The 23024-nt window shown below is 34.9% G+C and overlaps 1 protein-coding gene across 1 annotated transcript in view; it reads left to right on the plus strand.

Annotated features, from left to right (window-relative positions):
- Window positions 1-23024, plus strand: part of dnah9 (dynein, axonemal, heavy chain 9) — a 148567-nt gene that overhangs the window by 69751 nt on the left and 55792 nt on the right. The window contains exons 43-52 of the mRNA XM_088928171.1: window positions 1236-1432; window positions 2336-2498; window positions 2951-3074; window positions 7290-7432; window positions 9092-9253; window positions 9915-10148; window positions 14466-14726; window positions 18670-19095; window positions 19517-19636; window positions 20317-20505. Of these exons, the coding sequence (XP_088784297.1) occupies window positions 1236-1432; window positions 2336-2498; window positions 2951-3074; window positions 7290-7432; window positions 9092-9253; window positions 9915-10148; window positions 14466-14726; window positions 18670-19095; window positions 19517-19636; window positions 20317-20505 (2019 nt within the window). The remainder of the gene's footprint in view (window positions 1-1235; window positions 1433-2335; window positions 2499-2950; window positions 3075-7289; window positions 7433-9091; window positions 9254-9914; window positions 10149-14465; window positions 14727-18669; window positions 19096-19516; window positions 19637-20316; window positions 20506-23024) is intronic.

Below are 23024 nucleotides of genomic sequence, written 5' to 3' on the forward strand. Positions count from 1 at the left end.
TAATCCTGACACTTATATAGCACTTTTCTGGACACTCCACTCAAAGCACTTTAGAGGTAATGGGGACTCTCCTCCATCACCACCTAGATTTAGCATGAAATGTTTACACAGGAGTAAAAAACAACAACATTTAATTCATATTATCTAAATTCAAGTATAGTTAATACATTAGTAATATTTAGTGATGATCCCAAAATGAACACAGTAGACACTGTGTGGCAAATATAAAAAGAGACACTTAAGATATGGCAAACACCTGGAAGATGACATTTAATATAGACAAGTGCACAGTATTACATGCAGGTAGCCAAAACATAAATTATAAGTGTTTAAGATAGAAAGATGCTGTCTTTGAAAAAGAGTTGTTTGCTGTACTGTATCTTTATGTATCATTTTGATCTTCTAGACAAAGTAGATAAAAAGGCAAACAGAATGATAGGATAGATATTTAAAGTTTACAATTTAAATTAAGGGAATGTACAAAATTGAAATCAAGGCATTGTACATACACAATGCTCTAGTAAATACCTTCTTACAATATTTTGTACACTTTTGGATGCCATGTTTCCAAAAAAAGATATTGCTACTCAGTGAAGTGTAACCATTCATTCCTGGGTTTAAAGCAATGTCCTACTCTTGACAGGCTCAAAAAACTAAATCATTTCAGTCTTCAACAGAGAAGATTGAGAGATGATACCTTACTCAAGTATTCATAATCCCCAATTGACACGGTCAACCCATCAAGCTTACTTAGAACCAATGGTGAAACATGAATCAAGGCAAAAAATGTGGGAATGGGGAATTACAGTACATTTCAGAACTGAGACGAGGAGACTTTTTTAAGAGAAGTGGGAGTCTACAACACATTACCCTGCCATAATTTTATTTCAGGAAGCCAATTGAAATACTTATCTAACATCCTAAAAGGCCTCCCCTGATTTGTGACCTTCTATTGCAATTATGGAACCAACTACTGTGTGCCTTCCCAAAGCAGTAATGCCTATTCCAGAAACATATCCATACCTCTCATGCATTCATAGCACATAGTTCCATGCTGTAACATGAGTAATTGAATAGAGTACATTTGATTAATTTAACAAATTTTCTTTTGTATACAAAACAATTCTTAGGAAATCAATGGAAAGTCACATACGCCATTTAAGTAAAAGTATTTATAATTATAATTTTCAAGAAGCATTTAGCAAAGTGCAGCTGTCTTATTCGTTTCACATTAGGATATTGAAGAAACCCTGGAGGAAACAAAGAAAATGAATATGTACTGTCATTTTGCCACTGGAATTGGTGAGCCTAAATACATGCCAATACAGTCATGGGAAACCTTAAACAAAACACTTCTGGAAGCGCTGGACAACTATAATGAAGTCAATGCAGTCATGAACCTTGTCCTTTTTGAAGATGCCATGTCACACATGTAAGGCGAACAAAGCATGTTTTCTAGATTTATTATTAATAGATTTATTATTATTAATAATTCCTCCTGTTATTATTATTATTATTATTATTATTATTATTATTATTATTATTAATTGCATCATTAGTTAAAACCAGTGAGTTAGCACATTTTGCTTTCTGTGGTTTTCCTAAGCAATGGCACTCTCGGGAAGCTTGGAACAGCAAATTGACCAGGTTAGAAGAAAAGAAAATATGAGGTGTATTTTTTTTACCGTATCAGCCATTGCTATTATTAGATACATGTTCCTCATCCCAGCTCTGTTGATTGTGTCCTACAGCCCAAGAGATTGCAGGCTCAGATCATGACTGTATGCTTTGTGGCCATTTGTCACTACTGTATAATGCTAGTTTTTATCAACAGCTGTTGAATGCTTTGACTGATTTTTTGCTGAAAATTTCACAGCATCTCAGTCGTAAGGTGAGGGTAGTGATAATTTTCAAGACAGTTAGTCATAGGTGAGAGGTGGGCTGATAGGAGAAGAAGCTCGATGCAAAATAGGAACAGAGGAGTGAAAGTGTATGTGATGCCATTTTGCAATCATCCGGAGAACTAGTGAAACCATTATTTTATTAGAGAGCCGTTTCTGACTCTTTAAAATTTGAGTTGCCGGCGTGGTTAGTTTTAAAAATCAAAAGTGGTGAACCCTTGATGTTCATTAGAGTTTTTCAACTCAGTTGTTTAAAGTGTAATTGTTTTTAGAATCTGTTTTTGACATACCATTCGTTCCAATATCTGCCCCAGTCTGTGCAGTTTAGTTGGTTAGTTAGTAAAAGACTTCTAATGAATCTCATAAGTAATAGCTTCATTACTTGATAGTAAACGTTTTTCTCCTTGTTTAATCTTATCCTGCTGCCGATGTAGCTGCCGCATCAACCGTATCCTGGAGTCTCCCAGGGGGAACGCTCTCCTCGTTGGTGTGGGCGGCAGCGGTAAACAGAGCCTGACAAGACTGGCAGCCTTTATAAGCTCCTTGGAGGTCTTTCAAATTACTTTAAAGAAAGGGTACGGCATTCCTGATCTTAAGGTAAGTCCATGTTTAATGAATGGTAAGGCTTGATTAAATATTTTCACCGTATTCCCCCTTCAGTCTCATTAAATCTTTTAATATCTGTGAGGCACTTGAACATGGAAAGAATGTGATTGCCATACATTCAAGTACTTTTGGCAAATGAGTTTCGTTTTATCCAAGTTTTTTTTTCCGTTGGATACTGTAAAATCCCTGATATTAATGAAGTGTTTAGTTTGAAAGGACTGCAACTAAAATTGTCCATCAGAACAGAAATGTAGACATAAATGCAAACATAGGGTAATCCTTGAAAAGTGAGAGCAGCTTTTTTGCTGTACAAATGACCAGATCTATTTAATGTCTGTGAAAGCTTGCGTTCTATAAAAGCTAAAAGAACCTTGCATTCTGTTTAACCAGTGAGATTGCTGTGATGTAACAATGGATTTGAATGTTTGTTTTCTTTGACTTAGAATGATTTAGCTACGCAGTACATAAAAGCTGGACTGAAGAATGTTGGCACTGTATTCTTAATGACTGATGCCCAAGTTGCAGATGAAAAGTTCTTGGTATTGGTTAATGACCTCTTAGCATCAGGTAAGACCTTATTTTGCGTCCGTTATTCTATTTGAAACAACAAATCAATCGTTGTCGCTAATAACTTACTACTTTAGTAGTCATGTGTTGAACTATGGTATTTGTTATGTATAACAGTATTTTTTTATTAATTAATATGTGAAAAACATTGGTTTTATTTAAAACATTTATATGAAAATATTGTTTCCTATTTATTTTTAACGTGTTTGAACATAAAAAGAGTTATGTACAGTACAGTAAGACACAGTCATCCTTCATGTTAATACCTAATACTTTTCATATGAGTAGATTGTAGGTGCTTCTTGATTCATGGCCAACCTTACCAACCTAGTCCAGAAATCACATGCACTTATTCTGTAACACTACACACCATGTTTCAGTTCTGATCTTGACATAATGCCCTTTTCTGATTTCATCAATATCTTGTCGTATAATATACTGTAGCTGTTGAAAGTCTACCCAGATATGTAATAATATACAATAGATGCATGACATTATACAAAACACCTCAACAGCAGCCATATCACCCTGCAGCTCACAACTGGCAACCCGCTGAAGCTAAGCAGGTATGAACCTGGTCACTACTTGAAAAGGAGACCTTCTGGGAAAGCTATGGTTACTACTGGAAGAGTTATTACAGAGGCCAGTAGGGGGTGCTCAACCCGTGGTCTGTGTGGTCCTAATACACCAGCATAGTGAAGACACCGTCTTTCAGATGAGACTTAAATCCGAGGTCCTGACTCTCTGTGGTCATTAAAAATCCCAGGGTGTTTCTTGAAAAGAGTAGAGGTGTTACTTCGGTGTCCTTGCCAGATTTCTCCCTTGCTTTTACCAGCCATGGCCTCCTAATAATCCCCATGAATTGGCTTCATCACTCTGTTCTCCTCCCCACTGATAGCTGGTGTGTAGTGAGTGTACTGGTGCATTATGGCTGCCATCGCATCATCCAGGTGGATGCTGCACATTGGTGGTGGAGGGGAGTCCCCATTACCTGTGAAGGGCTTTGGGGGGAGGGTCCAGAAAAGTGCTATATACGTTTAAGGAATTATTACCTCAAAGAAATCCATAAAAAGCAAACAATACATAGGAAAACCCATCACAGCAGGATGAAATCAGAAGCGCAACTGTCAAAGACCATATTTAACATGCAGCTTCTGGACAATTTTGCATTTACTCAATACTCGCAATTCATTCACGTTATCTTTTAAGATATTCTCCCTGTGTATCTCTATGTAGATGGTTTTTAATGCAGAGGTTTCTCCATGGTGCATGGGCAGAATAGATTAATTGATGAAGGATTTTTGTCATTGTTGAAAATTCACTGATCTTAAATTGATTAAATGTCTTACTTACTGTATGTGTTAAATGTTTTTTTTTCTAAACTGCCTTTAACAAATGAAGAGGCATATACAGGTTTTGTGTTACATTCAGAGAGTAATGGGTTTATTTCCTCCTCACTGCCCATAGATTTCAGGACATTTTAAGCAGTCCCACAGGAAGCAGACTCAGTGGGATGTGAAACAGTATTGTTGAAATGTCTCTGTCAGAACCATTTCTGTATGCAAAAGGCCTTAGAGGTTTTTGCATGATCAAGGAAAATAACTACATTTTCATAGTGAATATAGCATTATGTGTACAGTATTTTAATGTTTTCCCCCCATTGAAATGCCACCTCCCTGATATGCTAAGGAATAACCTTATCTGTAAGGGTTTTCTAATAAAAACCTTACCAGACTAAGCAGCTTTCTTTATCTCTGTAGAATATGCATATGAATAGAATAATGATCAGCTATAAACTGGTTTTACAACATACCAAATAAATATTTTGAAAGTCTGCTTAAAGCTTGCAGTTCAAGTTTAATAATACACTTCATAATTCTAAACTTAAAATAAAAAATAACTGGCAATTTTCATTTGATATAGAACCAAGTTAATATTTTGAGTTACATTTTATTAAACAAGAGCTGGAAGTGATTAAAGGAGCAATCATAGTTGTGCTCTGTTAATTACAATTGTTTGGGAAAAGAAATGTCAGGTTTAGGTTTTTTTTTTACGCTGCACTTTTTATAATACATTTTATATGAATAAAAACAATGTCTTTACTCCATTCATAACCTACAGAATGTTATATTTCTCCCAAATAAATAATAAAATTGTAATTAAGATAAAGTTCACCATTATCCAAGAACACATTGATCCACTATGTTTGCTTCTTTTAACTTCTTATATTTTGAAATTCATCCAAAGGAAGAATGTAGCGTGATCATAGAAAACAATTATGAATACTGGTTCTAAATGAGAACTCTGTTAAAGCAATTAACATGTATTTTGGTTATACAATGTTAATGATACAATGAAATATAAAATTAAACTAGATTGATTTTAACTAATTAAAAACTCTCTGTACCACACCAAGTGTATAGCATAATCTGAACAGGTTTGATTAGGGTGATGCAGTGGTTAACACTGACTCTGTGTTCAATTCCGGACCTGGGGTGCTGTCTGCATGAATTTTGAATGTTCTCCTCGTGTTTGAGTGGCTTTCCTCCTTGTGCTCTGGTTTCCTCCTACAGTCCAAAGACATATTGGTAGGTTAATTGGCTTCTGGGAATGCTGTCCCTGTTGTGAGTGTGAGCCTGTCTGTGTCTGTGTGTCTATCCTGGGATGAACTGAAGTCCTGTCCAGGGTGTATCCTGCCTTGTGATCATTACTTGCTGGGCAGGCTCTGGCTCCCCCTTGTCTTCGTATTGGAGAAAGAGGTTAGAAAATGGATGGACAGTATTGATTAGGGGAAAAATAATTCGTTTCATTTTAAAGTGAGATTCTAAAATTTTGCATTCCCAGGACTCTAATGTCTTTATTGAAGCAGGTAGAAGCACATAGAAAGCTAACTGAATTTCCAGCATGCGAGTCATTAACATTAAAGTGTATCACTGTGGTGCTATTTGGGGAAAAAAGTAAAATAAATCATTTTGGCATTGTTTAACATAGAGAACTGTGATTCTAGCAATATGGCATGTGGGCAGATGGTTTCAGTACCATATGTAGAAAATCCAACTACATTTTCATTCACCCACATGCAGTTACTGTATGTTTTTTTTCACACATATCCATACATTTAATATACTGTCATACTCTTGCATTGTGTGCACACATTACATAAATCATCCCACAGATTTTCATAACATCTTAAGTCGGCTGATTAGGGATTTCACGATATAGCTGTCACATTCTCTTCTTGTAAGAAAGCTGCTATTACATGAGCTATATGAGCACTTGTATTGTTCTGCTGGAATTTTGTCATGTCAAGATAAGCCTGCAAGAAAAGCAGTAAGTCAGGTCCCATAATGTGAGCAGTGGAGCACTGTATCACTATGACCATTACATTTAAACTTGTCAATTGATTTAGTCTGTTGTACACAAACATTATCATGTCATTCTCCATTTTTGCACCACTCAGTGATATCTTTCAGGAAGATCTGCACCAAGATTCTTTGCAAAATCGATCTTGGCTCCCCTGCTGGCAAGTCCACCTGTGACCTTGCTCAACATACCAGTGCCACAATTGCACTGGTCTCTTGATCAGTGGGGCATATCGGTTCCATAACATTCAATAGGTTAAATTGCCTCACAATTTGTGCCCAATCATCTCTGTCAGTAATACAGTGATTTATTTCTTATGCACTCAAATGTGTCACAGTTAACTGTGAATGATCAATTAATCAAAATTATGTCAACAGCATTTAATCAATATGCAGAATTTATATATTTAACAAAACATTCATAGTAGAATAGTGTGATATGTTTCTTTTGATGCCCAGTATATTTAGATTATTACACACATTAATATTCTAGACTGAGTCAAGATGAAGATTACAGTGCGTGGGCACAAAATCTACGAGCCTACTGGAAATTTAGAAATATTTAAAGACCATGAGATTTAATGCATACCATGCCATATCTGTGAAGATATATAGTTCCAAACCCTGGCAAAGTCAATTAAAGTCAAAATGGACAACATAGTATTTCAATAACCTTACACTGCATGACTGTGATTAGTAATATACTTTTTCACATATTACAGTTCTTTAATTTACAGTACTTTAATTTTTACTTGCATTGTACAGGTGAATTTCCTATTATAAGTTTAGACTTTGCTATGTAGACGTTTTGTCCTAAATTATTGTCAACCATATATACTGTATATAACCACAGGAGAAATCCCAGATTTGTTTCCTGACGATGAAGTTGAAAACATTATCTCGGGTGTAAGGAATGAGGTCAAGGGCCTGGGATTGTTGGACACAAGAGAAAACTGCTGGAAGTTCTTCATAGATCGTGTTCGGAGACAGCTCAAGGTGTGCTTGGTTATCATCCTCTTCATTCTTTTGTGTTTCTACTGTATGTGCAAAATTAGTTAACTAAGTTGAATTCAGTTTCTAGTTGCTTATGTATGCTTGGACCAGCACATCCTCATTTTTTTCTATTAAATGACTCCACTAAAAAGATACAATCAGCTAGAGTAAAATTGCCCAATCCATATGAAATTAAGACATTTTTCATAGGATGTCATTGTAGCTTCAATCTACTAATAGTAGCAATAAAAAGTGCACCCTTGTTTTGAATTAAAAGAAGACCACTTAACAAGTGTTACATGTACATATTTTGTATATGTATATGTCCAGTGAAATATAGTTTAGACAAAGTGTTAACAGAAGTATGCCAGCGTTGTTTTTATTTTCTTAAGCTTCAGGTGCACTATTCAGTTGATCAAGACATTGAATTGTATACTGAAACCAGAATGGACGTATTCCTTAATTTTATGTTGATCAAAATCAATTTCGTTTATTTGTTCTTTTTTGTATTCTGTTGTAATTGGGACATTAGTGTACTGCAAGATATTCCGTTTTCTAATTGAAAAAGCAGTCAATCTAAAACAAAGCTCAGGAGATTTAGAGCCTTTGATTAATGATCTGTTGGCTGTACAATTCTAATTGGCAATATTAAGTAGGCAGAAGAATAATAAAGAATTTAAAAATGAGTCTTTTGCCCTACAGTTCATTTGACACAAGTGTCATAATATTCTCTCTTTTTTAATACAGTACATCACATCATCTATTTGCCACTCGTAGCAGAAAGACATGTCAAGTAGCATTTCCACTACAGCTTTTGTCTTTCAGAGGCTTGCTGTTCGTCCTTGAGTTAATTAATCCATTCTGTCTGTTTTATTCATATTTTCTAGGGCTTATTTAATAGTTAAGAAAAAAAACCACAAACCTGTCTATATTTTTTTTGTATTCATTATTTCGCTTGGTAATATTTACAGGGAAGGATGCAGCTTTTGTGTTAGTTGCCATTTAAGAAGACTATTTCTCTCTTTGTTTTCTAATTAAGCTGGACCTGAAACTCTAAAGCTACGTTATTGTTCGTGGTTGCTGTGCCTCTAAAACCACACATTTAAACAGCTAATTGCTTTTATAGCTTCTTGTTGTTTGAAAAACTATTTTGTCTGGAAAGAGTCAGCCTATGTCAAGGACCATGACTGGAACTGTGATTAGGATGCAGGCGATGGGCTGTAAAAAGACAAAAGGCCAGACGTGATAATGATTGCTGATATGGGAATGTATCCGATTCAAAATCAGATTTTTTAAAATACAAACCGAACATTGTTTGGAAAATAAAAATCAGCAATTTCGTATAATATCAGAATTTTAGCTGATTTCTTTTTTCGTCGGGAAAACCAGAGAAGAAAATTTAAAATATGTCCTCTTTTTGATGGGACAGAAGCATAATGCCTTGAGATTATTGTTATTTACTGGACTGCTGTGGAGGCTTGTTATTCTATCCTAAATTGGAACGGTTTAACTGAAGGTCTGAAAAGCAAAGCCAACAAAAACTGTAAAAGCCACCTTGCTGTTCAAATCAAATGTATTTTGATATCATAAAAGATTCAAAATCTATAATTAGCTGAGATGATGCGTTAATGATTATGATTTTGCTTTGCTGTTCTTTTTTAGGTTGCCCTGTGTTTCTCACCTGTGGGAAACAAGCTGCGAGTACGCAGCAGAAAGTTCCCTGCTGTAGTGAATTGCACGGCTATTAACTGGTTCCATGAGTGGCCGCAAGAAGCATTGGAATCTGTCAGCTTGCGCTTTCTCCAGGAGACAGAAAACATTGAGGTGGGCACTGAGTCAAATATGTCAAATCAGAGAAGTGCTTGCACTTCTCACCTGTGTCAAAATCTAGTAGCTTAAAACTGTACTCCCTGCTAACTGTATAGACAAAACAAGACAGCTTGAGTGGATGCCAGGATCAAATGCCAGTATTTTTTATCATTTCCTTTTTTTCATTCAATGGCCAGATGAGGAAAGACTATTAGTCATTTTGTAAAATGTCCTGTTTAAGAAATGTAACTGTCCAAACCAAAACAGTCAGTCAAGGCTGTACTGTTTAAATTGTTTTTACTGTTGTGATGCTCATTTGATATTAAATTTTACACGAGCAGACAAAGACATAATATAAAACAATCTGTATAAAATATAAAATCTTTATAACCAGCTAGTCAGGTCTCACCTCTTTAAAGAGATTTTAACTAGTCACAGTCTCTGATGCTCATTGGGTATCAGTTTATGTATTAGTAAACAGAAAGCTCGAACTCTATTATTATTATCTATATCTATATTATTTATAACCAACATGCCTTTTCCCTTTTTTATCAAAACTACCAAATATACATTGAAATTGATCATTGCTACAACCTTTACAAAATAAATAACTAGAGATGGAAGACAAGATATTTTATTTTACTTTTCTTCTCTTGGCAAATTTACTATCTTTCAGCCAGCAGTAAAGGATTCAGTTAGCAAATTCATGGCTTATGTTCACACCAGTGTGAATGAGAACTCCAAAAGTTACCTGGCTAGTGACCGTCGGTTTAACTACACCACTCCTAAGTCCTTCCTGGAGCAGATAAAGCTGTACCAGAACCTTCTGGCAAAGAAGAGCAAGGAGCTGGCAGCCAAGATGGAACGCTTGGAAAATGGACTTCAGAAACTGAACAGCACATCTGCACAGGTGACGTGCTCTCATTCCCTATTTGAAAAGCACAGGCTGTTCATCTGGTGAAAGCCAGAACAATCTAGATTGCATAAACATTTTTAACAGCCTTTAAAAAGTTTCTAGGTCAGACAAAATCTGTTCACTGTTGCAGTGAATAAATGGAAGGAAAACATGCTTAGAATGCCTACTTTGAACATATTATGAAACAATACAGCAGGGAACAATGTTGAGAAACAATATTTGCAGGAAAAATAAGAAATAAAATAAATCACATATATAATACAATATTCTGCATATAAGTTGACCTGAGTATAGCACATTGCAAGGCAGTACTTTGCATCATTTACAATGAGGCCACAAAAGAGCTGGTTTACTAATGTCAGCACCTTTGGTGTGTTAGTGTCTCATGCTGCATGTTTATTATTACCACATAAATCTTGCTAATAAGTTAAAAAAAGGTATCCCCACTGTATCTGTTTTATTAATATGCGCATGATTATGAAAGCATGCTTCAGCTCAAAAATCACATCTGCAGGAATAGATTAGGCTCCCACTGAAATTTTCTCAATCCCCCAAAAGACCGAGCCCCAAACAGCAAATACTAAAGCATTTGCTGACTTTAATTATTTTATAGCTCATTAATGTGTACAGCTGGGGGGGGGAAGCAAAAATGACGAGTTTAGCATTTTTTACTCCATATGTGTCTTCGATATGTACTCTTTAATTGTTAAAAAGTTATTCCTATGCTATAGAACAAAAAAAAAAAATCTAAATCAAAACATTCTGAATGTAAGTGTTTACCACTGGCAGGTATACTCTTGATTACTAAAAGTGTTTTTTTTGATAAGGTGGAATACATTTTGAGTTTGGGTTAAAAGCTTTTCAGCGGCTAATGTCTGTAAGGTATATCTTTAATCTTAGATGCTTTCAGATGAAATGCAGCTCACTAATTGATGAGTCATCATGTTTAATATCTTAGGTGTTCTTACCGTTATTTCCCGGGAAAACTTCTTGTTCCATCCAGTATTGATTTTTTTTTCCTACATGTATCTTTACCAACTATGCTAATGCACTTGGAGTGGGTTGCTATCTAAGCCCTAAGATGGTTTGGTTAATGGAGCCTCCTACAGGGGTTTAAGTCTTTACAGTCAATTTAGGCACTTGTGAGTGTGTCCCTAAAGCTGTACTATCCAAAATGTGCTCATTCATTAATTTTCCATCAGTAATACAGACTCATTCTGCACTCTAAGGCTTTTATTTGTTTTTCAATAGATCCAAGTAGAAAGTTGAATGATTTAAGTTGGCTTTAAGTCTTAAAAACTGTGTATATGTGTTTTGTAAATGCAATTATAGTGTTATGTGCAAGTCTCTTCCAAGTGTTATATAGCCCATATGACTATTAAAGTGCTCAGTACTTTCCTATCAGCACGTCTTTGCCAGCAATACACATTTTCTTTCTGCTTTACCTATTTACTCCGTTTTTCATGTCATTCAAATATTCATTCAGTTGGAGGTTACTGTTTTATGCTGGAAGGTGCATCCTTTCTTGTAATTAAAAAGAAGTGACATACTGTTTATAGTCACATTGCCACAGCCTATACATGAAACCCCAAAACCTGTTCTTCAAATATCTGTACAGTTCACACTGCACACAGTAGGGTGTCATTGTCCATTTGGGGTTTTGTATTTTAGCAGATTGTTTGCTAAATACTTAAATGTGTAGTTTCGGTGGTGGTTGTCTTCACAGCTTGAAGTTCATCTTTCACTTTCAGCTGTCAAAAACTGTTACGAGGAGAGTGAAACATTATTGTTAAAGGTTATGTGAGCAGTATCGCAGATTGGATTGCTGAGGTACTGCCAACTAGATTAATCCTATTCTAACATATCTTGTTATAATCAAATGATCAGACTCAAAACATCAAAAAGGTTTGCATTCCTTATAGGCCTTATAGGCCTTATATAGGCCTTAAATGCCTTATAGGCATTTTTCATTTGTTTAATTGGCAATACTTTAAAAATAAATTCCATAGGCTGCGTGTTTGACAATATCAAGAATAATTTAAGGACATGGCCATCTAAATTCATATAAATTAGTGTCAAGTACAGTAACAGTGGCTGTGCCTGTACACCAAACGAATGACATTGCATATGTATTTTTTGTACATATCTGCATATAGCCAAAGAATATTCTAATAAACATACAGTACAAGGGTTTCCTTGGTTAAACATTCCTTATTGTCAGATTAAAATTTTAAAAAAAAATTTACCAACTTGGCACGTGGCATGTTGGCACAGTGGTTAGCATGCTGCTTTGTAGGACTGGGACCCTGGGTTCAATTCTAAACCTAGGGTGCTATCTGCATGGAGTTTGTATGGTTTCCCATTGTTAGTATGCATTTTCTTCTGGGTGTTCCGGTTTCATGCCACAGTCCAAAGACATGCTGGTAGGTTAATTAGCTTCTGGGAAAACTGGACCTGGTGTGCATGTCTGTGTGTGCTCTGTGATGGACTGGCATCCCATCCAGTGTATATCCTGCCTTGCACCCATTGTGTGCTGGGATAGGCTCCGGCTCCCCTATGACCCTAAAATGGAAGAAGCTGTGAGAAAAAGGATGGATGAGTTATCAACTTAAGTTTTTGTGTGAAAGTGTAAGCCTGTTTCTGAATTTTGATGTTTATCTGTAAATGTTACTGGCTTGGAATAGCTTTGTTATAATTTCAGTTTCTTCAACTTGTTAATATGCTGCACATTCAAGAGCATTGGTAATGGCTTAATTACTACTACAACACAACTGATACTTCTATAATTCTTTATCCTTAAACCTGATTAGGCTAGGAATTACTTATGGGACCAATAATAAAAAATGATAAAGACTGTGATTCACTAACAGTTGAGTTAGGAACCACTGTAAATAATTTTGAAAACTGCTAGTGAGTGCTAATATTACTGGGACTAGGTGTTCTAGCTTCTTGAGAGAATGGTGAAAGTGGAGTGTCTCAAATTATTTTTAAATGACACAATCTGAGCAGCTGTTTGGTTCAGATATGAAATATGAAAGAGGCAGTATTTTAAGCACTTTTCTTCTAAAACGTTTTGTACCTTTTGCTTTTTAATATTGTATGAATTGAAACATACATTATGCACTACATATTTAATATTTATCTAAAGAGCAAAATTGGAAAAAATGTATATTCTTTATATATAAAGATGACCAGAAATGATAGTTGCTTTTTTATTTTAATTTTAAAGTATTTTTGTTTTCTTTGTTCAAAAACAGCAGTTTGTTCTTCACAAGCTACAGTACATTATTACAGGTTTGATTATTAAGGTCCTTTGATTTTAAATTAAAATTTTCTTTCAATTAAAATTTCCTCAAATCTTAGAAAGGTACAATAATTAAAAAGGCTTGATAGAGATATGGTTAAACATTTTTAATAGCAAAAGTGCACCAATTATTTATTTTTATGCTGAAAAAAGGTTAACATTAATGGACAGATAATTACTCCTTAGGGAACTTCAGTCCAGTAGGAGCAGTAATACGAAGCATTGTTCAGCACAACTTAAATAGAAAAAAGTTTTCTATTAGCAAAGATGACTACTGCTGCTGTACGTTCAGTCATTAGTCACATTTAGCAGTGACATTTTTTAGCATTTTTATTAAAAATCCAATGTGACATTTAGAAAAAAAATAGAAACCAAGTCATGGGAAAATTTATTTAAAAATCAGGCATTATTGCTGTGATTCAGAAACAGATTATGAATAAGGAATAATAGGATAATGACTAAATCTTAAATATGTATCATCCTATACACAATGTATACAGTGTTAACACATTGTACTCTTTTTAAATGAATATACAGAACAATATAAGATCAAATATTAGAGTAATAAACTTGCATAGATGGCTCCTAACTAAAACTTTTAGTAGTTGAATATGTTTGAATGTGTTATTCATTTTTGAGTGTATCCTTATTTTTTTTCACTTACAGAAATATTTTGTGACATACATACAATGCATGATAGTTTTAAGGTAGAAAGTTGACCAAATCAAGGAGAGCAAAATATGAGAACTGAATTGCATAACTGTAACAATTAGTATTGGATATACAGTAGAAGTATCTAAAAATATTTCAGTGCCATTTACATGTTAGCTTCAGGTAAATTACAAAGATGTTACAGTGCATATGAATGTCATTTCTGTGGTTATTGCTGAAGAAAAGTCTTCAGTGAGGTTTTACACTTACTGACAATATGCATTTATCTTAAACCTTGGAGTCATCTGTGTGAGTTTCATCAGACATCCCACATTTTGGCCATCTTGTCCTAACAGGTGGATGACCTGAAAGCCAAGCTGGCTGCACAGGAAGTGGAGCTGAAACAGAAGAATGAAGATGCTGACAAGCTGATCCAGGTGGTCGGGGTGGAGACTGAAAAAGTGAGCAAGGAGAAGGCCATCGCTGATGAGGAGGAGCAGAAAGTGGGGCTCATAGCAGTGGAAGTCAGTAGGAAGCAGAAGGATTGTGAGGAAGACTTGGCCAAAGCTGAACCAGCTCTCATTGCTGCTCAGGAAGCCCTGAACACCCTGAACAAGGTAAGAGCTTTGTGTGTGTCTGCCTCTTTCATCACATGCAGTTTCATCACTGCCTGAAAGAGTGCACATACACGTTAGATATAGATGATTTGCTGTTCTAAATCAAATCTCCTCTGTGTGTTACTGCATAGCCAATTTTTCAAATATTAAGGATTGTTTAGTGGATCGTTGTGTCCAAATGTCTAATGATATATATATATATTACCAGAGAGAAATTCTGGGTGACTCTCAAGAACTTCTGCTTCCCTTTACTACCAAACTTTTAAACAAGGGTCCCTTTACAATATGTTATGCTTCACTATGGATTTTCAGTTAAACATTAATTTTATTAAAATTAATTAAATGTCTTAGCATTGCTGTTATGATGCCTCTAATCCATTGCTATTACTACCCACGGTACTCTTCCATTCATAGTCGAAGATTGTATAATATACTTTTCCTATGTGTTCTTGTTTCATACAACCTTTTGTTGTTCTTTAAGTATCCATTGTGTTTTATCTAATTTTGTTCTTTTGTGAACAGAAGCTGATTAACTCTGTCCTGTGGAGCATTTGTGAAATGCATGCAGTACAGTAGTTATCCATGAAACAATGCTTGTATGACATGATTCTGTATCATTTTATTTCGGCTTGAATAAAAATTTCTACTGAGCAAATAGATAGTAATGGTATAATATGCATATAGCATACAGATTCAAGGAAAACATTTAAATGTCTGCTTTGAGATCTCTAGTAAGATTGACACTGCAATGCAAAAATAATTTATTCCTAGCCTTTTAATAATATTCATACAAACTCTTCTTTCTCATTATCAAATAGTGATATGTGGGGCTCTATAATTGTAGCATTTGAATTATATTTTGAACTATATATTGAATTATATTTCTTTAGCTTTTATGATAATATTGTACACAACCACTCAAATGTATTAATATAGAATGCCACAGCACTTCTATTAGGCAAATGTTCTTATGCTGCATTGCTATTTTAACTCTAGCTGCTTGGTTAAAGAAAATTCATTTCCAGAAAATTAACATATCCACAGAAATATGAAAGCTTTTTGTGGTGATATTCACTTGTTTCTTAAATATCCAGGTTAATTATATGAATATATAGAATATGTGAGTATATTAAAATTATGTTTTGTTTATAAATATGACTAATATTGCTCTTATTTAACATATGCATTCATATTTATATTCATATGGAAATATACCATCTGATGTTTTGCTTCTTAAATGTGCTATTGGCTGTCTTAGCTTTTCTTTCTTTTTACCTTGGTGGTTAGATAACTGTTCCAACTTAATCAGCTCTTGAAAAGAATTCTTAACGCTGAATTAAAGAAAGTGACAGTGTGAGCCAGTGTATGAGCACAGTGTTTCACTAATGGATAAAAAGGCCCAGTGTGCTGCTAATTTGTATACCCTTTTACACTTCCTGTCAACGGTCTTTAAAATGCTGTTTCATGAGGTTTTGTTTGTTAAATAATGTAGTACAATGACAGAAAATATTGTAAAATACATTTAATTAGAAAGTTGGAGATTTAACAAGACTCATTCAGTGTGACCCTGTTATGGTGACATAACCCCCTAGTTTTTGTAAAATGTTGCAGCCTAGCTGGGTCACAAGACCGAACGTCTGGCTCACTGGATTTGTTTGCCTGCCTGAATGTTGTGTAGGTTTGGCAAACTGGGAGATGTCTGAGAGACAGTGGATTAGGGGCTTGAATGGAGGTGTCATGACTTGGATTACTGAGACTGATGCCTGTGAGTCACTGAGAATTTAGAGAAGAAATTTTGAGGTGGGGAATGTGGCATAGATCGTTTTGTGTGAGCTGTTAGGGTAACATAGCTGTCTGGGTCATAAGACAAGCCTCAAATGCCTGGGAGGAAACTAACTGAATTCCAGCTGTGACCTACCATTTTTCTTAGTGGACATCTGTATTCAAGGCAAAATAATTAAGTAAAAAGGCTATAATATCAAAAAATATTTTTAAATAAATTATTTAGTTTTAGCCTGCATATCCCCATTTCTCTTTTGGCCTTTCTAATATCCTTCTTTACCTATGCTTGTAATTCTTTATACTCCTCTTCTTTAATCTTTAATTTAAAAAATGTCTTTCCCCCTGAAATTTTTCCTAAGTTTTCCTAATTGCTTTGTTGAACAATTTGAGATTCCATTTTTAGCTTTTAATTTGCTCACTTTTGGGATGAATTTGTCATTTACTTCAAGCAGAACTGTTTAACTCTTGCCATTCAATCAACACCATATCTAATATTCTATCATTCTATTTCATGTTTGCTTTCAAGAATTTGTCAGCTTTTGCTTTGGACGCAACACGTACTTCAAAGCATGACATACAGTAATATTGTCACGACTGTAGTCCCTCCCCCCTTAAGGGCGCTCCGGCCCTTTCACTTTGGACTTGATTTTGTGCACCTGTTTCCTGTTCCCAGCCCACCTTAAAAGCCAGGCGCTGACATTAATCCGAGCTCTGCATCTGATCTCCGTATCGTGCGAGTCCGGGACCTGGAAGCGCCTGGTCCCATTAAGGTTTTAATCTCCGTTCCCGTTCCCATTCCGCCGGTTCCGACCCGGTTCTAGTTTTTATCTTGTCTGGTTTTGGATGGACCTCCCGGTTTTGGACTTCTCCTTTCGTGTTTGGATTTCCCATTTGGATTATTACTGGACTGTTTGCCCCATACTCACCCCCCTGAACACCAGCGCACCAAGGACACGCCCCCTGTTTTGATCCCCGTTTCCTGCATGGCTTTTCCCCCAGTGTTTCTTCACTATTCCGAATTGTGTCGTCCGCATAGGGTCCGGAAAGAACTGTTCGTTACAAATATGACTTATGTTCCTTAATTGTTCTTAGTTTTACCTTTGCTTACCTTGGTTGTTTGAAAAGACAAGATCTATACACTTATTTTCTCTTGCAGGTTCTCCAACAAACTGGTTAAGAAAGCAGTAATAAATCACTTGTATTATTTCAGTTCCTTCTGGTGACATTCCTATTGGTCTTTCCCAGTCTATCTGAGGAAAGTTGAAGGGTCCCATACAAACTACTTCTTCTTTTGGAGTTAATTAATATCATCTAAAGACTGTGTACTGTTGACTATGATTCAGCACTATATTAAGGACTAATGTTATTATAAAGTGTTAAATTATAGTCAACATCTGCATTTGTGGTCTATAGCATACTCTCTACACTTTTCTTTCGGAATGGTTTTTAAAGCAGACAAATGTTGACATATGACCTGTACTGTACTTTTCATTACAGTGAGAATGTTTGTCCATCTGGTTGTTTTTTTTTCGCTGCTTTCACTAACATTCTCAAATCAATGATAAAACATACAAAACAAAATATTGAAAAGACAACCTAATTATAATTACATCACAGTCTTTGGAATTTTAAAAACGGAATATTATGATTCCCTGTTAAATTTCTAAAGGGTGTGCTTTCATTTATTTCTGTTTTGCACGTGGTATTTTAATGATATATATAGAAAATTTTGCTGAATGGGGAAAAATCTAAATACTGCTCAGGAGATAAACAATCAGAACATTATCCTAAGAGAGCTCTATGGCAAAAGTGTTAGAATTTACTTCTCAGTGATTTTATTTAGTTCTTTAGAATATTAATTTAAAATGAACAGTATCATATATTTGATATTTATGCCTATTCTTCTTCTTTTTCTTAATGTTTTTTCCTCTTGTTTACAAGCATTTGAAAGTTACAAATTATATCTCAACTACTAAACTCAATAGACCTTCTCAGAATTATTAAACAATCATTTTTTTGGGCTGCATTACATTTGATGTAATTTTTTAAAAGCTGTTACTGACTTCAGAAGTGCTTCCTAGGTTGACACATATTTTAAGCCTCCACTTTGAAAAGGGAGACATTAGTACTTAATTAATACTCTTATTTCTCATTCCCACAGAATAACCTGACAGAGTTGAAGTCTTTCGGCTCACCTGTCGCAGCAGTCACTAATGTCACCGCTGCTGTCATGGTGCTCATGGCACCGGGGGGTAAAGTTCCTAAGGACCGGAGCTGGAAGGCAGCTAAGGTCATGATGGCTAAAGTGGACAGTTTCCTAGATTCTCTAATCAACTTTAACAAGGAGAATATCCATGAGAACTGTCTGAAGGCCATTCAGCCCTACCTCCAGGACCCGGAGTTCAGTCCTGAATTTGTGACCTCCAAGTCAAATGCTGCCGCTGGACTCTGCTCCTGGGTGATAAATATTGTAAAGTTTTATGAGGTGTACTGTGAGGTGGAACCAAAGCGCCAGGCGCTGAGTAAAGCCAACGCTGAACTGGCTGCAGCTCAGGAAAAGCTGGCTGCCATCAAAGCTAAAATCGCTGTAAGTAAAATGCAAAAAATCATGGGGATACCAGGGGTAAAAATGGAATAATTGTCTTGAGAAAAAACATTCAAAAAGGGCCTTTTATGTAATTTGTTTTTAACCATTTTAAGGTGAATTTTTAAGTACATTATAAACTTAATGAAGAAGCTTTAGAATAGTGGGAGAGGGGATCTAATGTGAGTAAATTTCCAGTTTTGGTGAATCCAAACTAAACCACAGCAAAATATATTGTGTTTTCTGTGAGGTTCCTTTAAACATAAGAAAGAATACATCAAAGCATTTTCTAAACTTGATAAATAATTCTTTTGAAAAATGTCTCCATTTGATCTTTGCCATGTAATGAGTATTTAAGTAATACAAGCTCCTGAGCTTTCTTCAGATCCTCTGTCAGCTGAAAAAAAAGTTCTCTTTCTAATAGCACCTTAATGAGAACTTGGCGAAGCTGACAGCGAAGTTTGAGAAGGCTACTGCTGACAAGCTGAAGTGCCAGCAAGAGGCAGATTCCACAGCACGTACCATCTCTCTTGCCAATCGACTGGTGAGTGAGTCTGGCGTGAGTTGAACAACAAAAATGTGTTTCAGAAATGCGCATCAGACATAAGCATTTAAATTGCCACTGAATTTAAAATCCTGTGAACAAATTATTGGTCTCTTTGTGATTGGTATTTTTTTACACTGTGAAAGATCATTAACATTTTCATGCATGAGAAGAGACTTTCTGAAGGGAAAATTTAAAATTTTAGAATCCAATCAAACTATGTGTTTGCTCCAGTATTTTATTTGAGCCACTTTAATGGCAGACTACAGGAAGGTTAAATGAGCACAAAAATAATTCAAATAAAAGTGATAAAAAATAATCTTAAGGAATAGTAAAATCAATGTTAATATTTTATTTAATAATAATTTCTTGCCAGCATACTTTAGGATTGGGTCTTAGTGATTTTTAATTAAATTTTCTCAGTCTTAAAATCTCATTTGTCATAGTAAGATAACACATTAGATTCAGTATTATCTAAAATAAGCATGAGATCCATGATTATACTTGTTGTTGGTAGTAATATTGAAATTATATGGACTACATACAAATAGCTTTTTAGAAATATATTTATTTGATATTCTATGGACATTCATTTAAAACATGAACAATCTAGATTTAATTATTGATTGAGTAAATAAGGAAAAAGTGTAGTAATGGCCAAGCTGTTTCCTGTTTTATAGGTTGGAGGGCTTGCATCAGAAAATGTGCGTTGGGCTGAAGCGGTCAGTAATTTCCAGAAACAGGAGAGCACACTGTGTGGAGATGTCCTGCTGATAACAGCTTTTGTATCCTACCTGGGATACTTCACCAAGAAGTACAGAGTTGAATTAATGGATAAGACGTGGAGGCCATACCTTCATCAACTAAAGGTCAGTTTGGTTTGTGTACCGAGAATTTGCAATTGTTAAAAACGCTGATTAATTAATCATCAGAAGAATTCTGGAAATATAATAAAATTAATCTTTCAAAAGGCATGCAATTATTAATCAGATCATTTTACACATATGAGTTTTGGGGTCAAAGAAAGAAAGGGCAAATTTCCCCTTTAGAATTCAAATGGATTAAAAATCAAGCTTTGCTACTGTCAGTGGATATCAGCCATACTGCAGCAACTTGTTAAATGGTCTAAGTAGAGTCAGAAGTCCAGATTTGAGATTGAGATTTGCATTCTGAATATCCTTTATCCTTTATAACAATTCATTGAGTTTGATATTTTGCTTTCTTAGACCACTTTAAATTTTTTCAGTTTTAAAGAGTGGATGAAATTACATACAGTACTTGTAAAGCCCCATAAAATGGAAACTTAATCAAATCATTGTACAGAGATCAGACATTGAAGGAAGCATCATCAAGTACTGCCGCAGAATTCTAATAAGTTCTCACCTGTTGACGGACATTTTTGGCATAAATAAGAAACTTCCTTAGGTCAATGGCAGATGTAGGGCTTAAATGAAGCCTTCTAAAAGGCTTTTTTCTTAATTTTTGAATCACCAAACCTCAAACAATGAAGGCCACAAATTTTGATAGACCAAACATGGTGAATTTTGAAATAAAAATCAAAACAAATGTGATATCTGTCCTAAGTGTCATCACACTGATGCTCTGTGACTATATGGGGGTTTCCACAAGTGTGTACAATGTAAGAAGTTGAACACACATGAATATAATGGCAGGACAACTGCCTACAATATAATAATTAATATGTAATTGGGAAAATATGGCTATAGCATTGAAAGTGAAATATTTGGCACACATCATGTGCAGTGATAAATCCTGCTATGCACTGTTTGCATCCAAAGGGAAGATGTTTATATTTTGACAGCATGCTTTGTTCCACGGTATATTTGCCTTTCTGTTTAGTGTGCAGTTTACAGTATGATGGTGTTGTCATGTTTCTAATGCTGTGGACTACAATCCACAATGTTTCTGAAGAGCTACCTGTCAATACATATTGTGTACTGTCAACATTGAAATTTATGATGAGGGTCTGTGCATCTACCAAAATGACAACACACCATATCAGTAAAATAAGAATGTATAGTAGCAGAGAAGTCTAAAAAGAATGCTGTAAAAAAAAAAAACAAACGTTTTCAGAGACTTTGCCACAAATTACAGAAATTAGATTGTAAAAATCTGCTGAATCAAATGTGAAAATAGCAGATTTCACCTTTTTTTGATAAGGCCATATACAGAAAGTGCAACAAATTTACAGATGTGAGCTTGTAATGGAATTAAAGTTGTGAGGTTTTACAGCTATAATTGCCATTGGACCTGGTTTAACATACTATTATTTTTTTAATATATTGGTAGGGAGAAGTATTTCTGTTCCTAAGCCTTATAATGCAAATGCGTTTCATAAGTTGAAAAATAACTACTGTGTTTCTGACATTGCTGAAATTAAGAAAACATGAACATTCTAAAAATTCTTGAAAAAGTTCGAAAAAGTATTTGTGTAAATGTCAAAGTAAATACATAATGCACTGGTTCATTACTTCAACGGTTAAAGCTTTACAGTTGGCTAAGTTTTAATTTAATTTTTATTTCCAGTGTTTAGGACCTGAGAGTTTATTACTTTTTTATTATTTCAGTCATCTGAAGAACACAGTGTTGTTGGGAAATAGAATTACTGTATTAAATATTAAAATGTCCATGCACTTAGAAAATCGAACTTCAACAGGAAAAAAAATAAATATTTAAACTCCTTATCCTGCCTCAGAATGTCTAATCAGAAAGGCAAAGCATAAATTCCAAGCACTGGATAAATTAATTTTAAATCCCATTAGTCTGCAGATTTACTAGACCATGGAGGTGTTTCTTTCTTTTCTTGATAACTTTCTTAGTTGTTTAGATACTGAAAATATTTAATAGTTCTGTTTTTTTTTGTTCTTTTTGAAATCAGACATTTGAATATTCTAATGAATAAAATTAAATGTTTTTACAGACGTGGTAATGAGAAGATGTAAACACAGTAAATATAGTGGAATGACTATCCACAAGACCATTGGTGTTTTCACCTCTGCACAGTCTGTTGACTTGTGAGTAGCATTAATTAGGAGAGCTCACAGGAACCTGTTTAATTTGAGAATGTGCTTAATTAAAAAAAAACAATGATTATCCACACAGACATAAACAAAACAAAAAGATTATCTTGTAAAGTCACCTGTGATTATGTTTAACTAGATTGCAGTGTTGCTTCAGAATGCATCATTTATTTGGGGCGGAACATTGAGGCCCATGTTTTGTTTCTTTCTTAAGCCATAGGAGTAAACGCGGAACAGCCATTTGATATCAAATGCAATCATTTGAGTGCTTCGAAGTTAATCCATGACCTTACCTATAGCTGCTTTTTGTAAATTATTTTAAAACGACTTAACTTATCTTCTTCACA

Source organism: Atractosteus spatula, chromosome 11 (assembly GCF_055471065.1).
Source record: "Atractosteus spatula isolate fAtrSpa1 chromosome 11, fAtrSpa1.hap1, whole genome shotgun sequence".
In the NCBI taxonomy this organism is placed as follows: Eukaryota; Metazoa; Chordata; class Actinopteri; order Semionotiformes; family Lepisosteidae; genus Atractosteus; species Atractosteus spatula.